Source organism: Microtus oregoni, unplaced genomic scaffold (genome assembly GCF_018167655.1).
Source record: "Microtus oregoni isolate MIOR12 unplaced genomic scaffold, Mior012 000079F_000, whole genome shotgun sequence".
NCBI classification, from domain to species: Eukaryota; Metazoa; Chordata; class Mammalia; order Rodentia; family Cricetidae; genus Microtus; species Microtus oregoni.
Genome location: NW_024544152.1, coordinates 3,756,336 through 3,761,930, shown reverse-complemented (window position 1 = coordinate 3,761,930; position 5,595 = coordinate 3,756,336). Strand labels below are relative to the sequence as shown.

The window sequence follows — 5,595 nt, the reverse complement described above, 5'->3', positions numbered from 1 at the left end:
CTAATCAGGTTCTTTAGATACATAGAGATTATATTCTACATAGACAGGTAATCTGCAATCATTTCAAAGAGCTGTAGAATATGGCATTTAAATAACTTAAAATTCTGTTGATGTGAGACATGATTGCTCCTGGCAACACCAATCTATTCCAGGGAGAATGTTGAGCACTGAAGAAACTCCATTTGGAGCTTGTTTTTTATTTTTTCTTGAATAAACTGGCCTTTGAGCAAGGAACTGCCCATCCCTCAACCACTGACAAGGTACATGCTCTCCAGAAATAGATAAGCAGGACACAAAGAAAAAGACTGTCAAATCTTGCCAAGACAGGGTAAGACAGCTTTGAAAATTTTCCTTCCTCTGAATATGGTCTGTCAGTCATACTAGGCCTTAGCCAGATTTGGTTGCTTCAACGTTGCAAATGAGACTTTGGGTATTTTCCCAGGTATCCAGTTGTCTCTGTCAGTTGTTGCACATTTTGGAAGTTGCTTGATTGCATTTCCTGCCTTACTCAAGTGATATTATTTCCTGTCTTGGATCTTTGACGGGGTTGAAGACTAGGTAGTTGTAGTTACATTCATCTCATTACTTGGACAAATTGTTTATTATGTAAGACTTAAACTCCTTAGAATAGAATAATTATTGAAACATTTATCACATGTTTCTTGCTTAATATATTTGTTCATATTGTATGTAATTTTGTATTAGGCCTAGAACTCTCTTATTTAAACAAAAGGGGAAGGTGCTGTAGCAATTTCTATTGCCAGAAGCCTTTAAGTTACCCATGCACTTGGGCATGGTCTCTTACACTATTTATGCAGATGTAAAACACGTGGCCGACCTCTCTTCCAGCTGTGGGATTTGGTTGCTGTCCTCCATTCCAGCACTGAATTATGACTTGAGTCTACCCCTAAATAAATAACCTCTATTATTCTCAATTCTGAGCTAGTGGGGCATTTCTTTAAGCATCCTTCTTCAAAAAGGTGTCATTTTAAAATCAGAACTAATGTCAGAGGAAGTTATTTTTTCCTATCTTAAAAATGTTTAGCAACAACTACTTTAGTCATCAGAGAATAGCAAAGAGAGGGTCAGTGGCTTATGGCTTGCAGCATTCATTAGTGTTTTCAATGCTTTTATTCCTCAATCCAATGCCTTTTGTCAATGTATTTACAGGAAAGCAAGTAATGGTGAAATGTAACAAAGGAATGGAGCATAAAAGCTACCTGCTATCAGCAGATGGCTACATGAATACAAAGATTATAAATACAGAAGAATCTGAAAATGGGGCATTCCTACTTATTTTTCCATTTTATGTCTGTGTGGACATATATGCATGAGTAAATTTCCTATAAAGACCAGAAGAGGCCATTGGATTCCCAGCAGCGGGAGTTACAGGTGGTTGGGAACCACCATATATGAGTTCTGGGCACTAAACTCAAGACTTCTGCAAGGGCAGAATGCATTCTTAACCATTAAGAACTCTATCCAGCCACAAGCTTTTTTTTCAAATACTTATTGACCTAGTTTTCAACAATTCACAACATGAAACAACCTAAAAGTCCTTGAAAAATGAGTTTCATTTACCTAACAGTGTCTTTCAATTTTTTTTCTCTCATCTTGACCATAGTTTTTCTTCCCTTCATTCCTCCCAGTTCCCCATCTCACCTTCCCTCTCACCCAGATCTAATCCTGCTATATTTCCCTTCAGAAAAGAGCAGACTTTCTAGGAAGATCAACAAACATGGCATAAGATGGTACAATAAGACTTAGCACAGCCACTCATATCAAGGCTAGACTTGACAAGTCATTAGGAGGAAAAGGGTTCCAAGAGCTGGAGAAAGAGTCAGAGACAACCCACTCCACTCATAATCTTAGGCACCCCACAAGAACACCAATCAAATAGCTATAATGTATATGCAGAGGATCTAGTAGAGACATCTGCAGACTCTATGACTACTGCTTCGACCTGTGTGTGCTCCTGTGAAACCTGCTTAGTTGATTTTGGGGGCTGTCTTCTCCTTTTGTCCTTAAGCCCTCTGGATCCCACTGTCAAGTTTTCATCAAATCTGTACAGATCTTGTCTGCTGGATCTGGGGTCTGAAGATCAAAAATATGAGGCAGACTACATTCTAATGCTATAGAAAATTTTACTTCAGTTCCCGTGTACATGAATGAAACAAAGACAGTGATAATATAAGAAATGTTGTTTGAGGCCAGGGGTAGGTTGATCTCGAATTTCCGAAGAAACCGAAACACTGACTTCCATTGTGGTTGCACAAGATTGCATTCCCACCAGCAATGGATGAGGGTACCCCTTCCTCCACAACCTCTCCAGCAAAGGTTATCGTTGGTGTTTTTGACTTTAGCCATTCTCACAGGTGTAAGATGATATCTCAAAGTTGTTTTGATTTGAATTTCCCTGATTGCTAAGGAAGTTGAGCATGACCTTAAGTGTCTTTTGGCCATTTGAACTTCTTCTGTTGAGAATTCTCTGTTCAGATCAGTGCCCCTTTTTTTAATTGGGTTAATTAGCAATTTAAAGTCTAGTTTCTTGAGTACTCTATATATTTTGGAGATCAGACCTTTGTCTGTTGCGGGGTTGGTGAAGATCTTCTCCCAGTCAGTAGGTTGCCTTTGTGTCTTAGTGATAGTGTCCTTTGCTTTGCAGAAGCTTCTCAGCAATACTGACGAATATTTTGCATATCATCATAGAACCTTCATCTGGTGATGGATGGAGATAGAGACAGAGACCCACACTGGAGCACTGGACTGAGCTCCCAAAGTCCCAATGAGGAGCAGAAGGAGGGAGAACATGAGCAAAGAAGTCGGGACCACGAGGGATGCACCCACCCACTGAGACAGTGGAGCTGATCTATTGAGAGCTCACCAAGACCAGCTGGACTGTGACTGAAAAAGCATGGGATAAAACTGGACTCTCTGAACATGGCGAACTATGAGGGCTGATGAGACGCAAAGGACAATGGCATGGGGGTTTGATCCTACGTAATGTGATGGCTTTGTGGGAGCCCAGCCAGATTGGATGTTCACCTTCCTAGATATAGACGGAGGTGGGAGGTCCTAGGTCTTACCACAGGGCAGAAAACCCTGACTGCTCTTTGGACTGGAGAGGGAGGGGGAAAGGAGTGGGGAGAGGGGGAGAAGGGTGGGAGGAGGGGGCGTAGGGGGGGAGGAGGGGGAGGGAAATGGGAGGCTGGGAGGAGGTGGAAACTTGTTTTTTTTTCTCCTTTTCTCAATAAAAAAAAAGAAATGTTGTTTGAGTTCAGAAAAATAGAAAAAACATGTAAATAAATGTCAGTAAGCACATACTAAATATTTATGGAGCAGTCCTTTCCCTGAACTTTCTCAGGATAGACCAATTTAAACACAATTGTCTGGCATGTAGAATAGATAATATCTTGGTAAGCATGAAATCAAGGCAGAAGACCATATCCAGATTCAGGGTACACAGACCCAACTGGGTTCTATAGGTAAATTTGGACAGCAAACAAGAATAAACAAATCTTATAAATTAGAGACAAATGTTTGTCACAGGAGGTATGAAATCACATCCAGGAACAATTCAGGAAAAAAAAAATGCACCCAAGTTAAAAGGCCATCTGCTTTTGTTTTTTTCCTGGAATCTCACACATGTGATTAGGTGATGCTCATGATGCATCATTCTTTTGACCATGTTCAAACACCTGTGTTCCTCCCTCTTCCTATGCCAAAGGGTTCTCCATATTTTGCCTAATATTTGACTCTGATTCTCTGCATTTGCTCTTTTAGTTGCTTGCTGATGCTTGTCTTAGGCACCAATATATGTACATAGCAGAAATTTATTAGGAATAATTTCATTAACTATTTATTTATTTATTTATTCATTTATTCAATAATTGGTCAATTTTGTATGATTCTATCCTAGGTCTTGTGGCCATACAGGCAATGTTGGTCATTAGTTTCCTCTCATGACTTGGGCCTCAATTAGATCAGTCATTGTTTGACTACTCCTTTAAGCTTCATGCTGTCATTATCCAGCAAATCTTGTAGGCAGGACAAATTGTAGATCAAAGGTTTTATGACTAGCCTGATGTCCCAGTTCTACCACTGAAAGCCTTGCCTGGTTATAGAAGATGGCTGGTTCAGGTTCTGTATTGTCCCATTACTAGAGTCATCCTTGTAGATTCAAGGGAGTTTCTACTGCACTAGGTTTCCACACTACCCCCAAATGCCTCTTAATTCTAGTCATATCTCTCATACTCTGCCTCCATCCTCCCCTCCTCTGTCTGATTGCTCTTGTTATCTATCATTTCCTCCCACTCCCAATACACCCCCAGAATATATTTCTCTTTTCATGCATCCCCACTGGATCTCTGGATTCTAGAATGATTATCCTTTACTTAACAGCTAATATATTCACTTATAAGTGTGTGCATACTGTTTGTTTTGCTAGAGTAAGAATCTTTACCATGTTCGTTTGTGGGTATGTTGGTGAGGGATTTTCTCAATTTTCGTAACTGATAGAGGACAGCACTAAGTCCTTGGTAAGTGGTCCTGTGTTATACAAGAAAGTTAGATAAGCGTAAGTCACAGAAAAAGCCAATATGTGGGCAGTGATTTTCTGTTTTTCCTGTCTCCATGATTCTTTCATGAGTTCTAGCCCTGGCTTCCTTCAGAGAAAGATTATTGCCTGGAAGTGTAAGCCAAAGAATTCCCTTCTTCTCTATGTTACTTTTGGTCAGAGAGATTTTAGCAAGCAGTAGAAAGGAAATAAATCACTGATTTTTAATTCAGTTCTCTCTGAAACAAACAGAAATAGCCTGCATCTAATTTTAGGGTACATAATACAGCCAATATTGGTAGCTATAGAACTATTCATCTTGAGTATATATTGCAAATATTAGTTATGGTGTTTTCTGTATGTAGGTAGAGTTCATTAATGCTTTTTATTCAATACTAATCTAAATTTCAGTAGGTGTTGTTTAGTTATTCGAAACTATCTGGTTCTCGAGTGATCAAAAGAAAACATCAATTCCATATTAATATAATTGCTTAGTCTTAGGACCTTGACTTCATGAGTTCTGACATCTTTTATTGCCTTTGAGAGCCTTTAGACAGCTGTTCTTTTATTTTACTCAGCATTTATAGCTCCTCTCAGTGGGAGGGTTGTTGTGAAATAAGTTATTCTGCCAAAAATGAAAATTGAACTTGCCAACAACCACATTTTCTCTGACAACATTACTATTCCAAATAAAGTGAGAACATTTACTTAAAATATCACAAAAGACATCTACTTCTGGAAATAAAAGATTTTTTCTGTGGTTTGAATTTTTATGTAGTTATTTAACTAATGTGCTTCTATAAACAGAATACAGCAGGGACTATAAAAGCCATAGGGATTATTGAGACTTGAGGAAGAACAGTGCTTACCTCAAATCATAATGTCATGCAAAAAAGTTTTTGAACTACTAGTTGAACAAAAGTTTAATATATATTGTATATATGTGATAATTGACTGTAAGTGACAGCATGTGAATATGTCCATAGGATATGACTTATGATATAAATATTCTTGGTTATTCAGTTGTTCATTACTCTGGG

General features: G+C 38.7%; 1 protein-coding gene across 1 annotated transcript; it reads left to right on the top strand.

Annotated features, from left to right (window-relative positions):
* The first annotated feature begins 1,124 nt into the window (after positions 1-1,124).
* Positions 1,125-1,334, top strand: LOC121441547 (small nuclear ribonucleoprotein F-like). Its single transcript, XM_041642776.1, has one exon. It carries the CDS (start codon positions 1,125-1,127, stop codon positions 1,332-1,334), a length of 210 nt encoding a protein of 69 aa, XP_041498710.1.
* Positions 1,335-5,595: the final 4,261 nt, after the last annotated feature.

Excerpts from the sequence above, each read along its gene's own strand:
- LOC121441547 (XM_041642776.1), top strand. The coding sequence starts at position 1,125 with ATGCTTTTATTCCTCAATCCAATGCCTTTTGTCAATGTATTTACAGGA.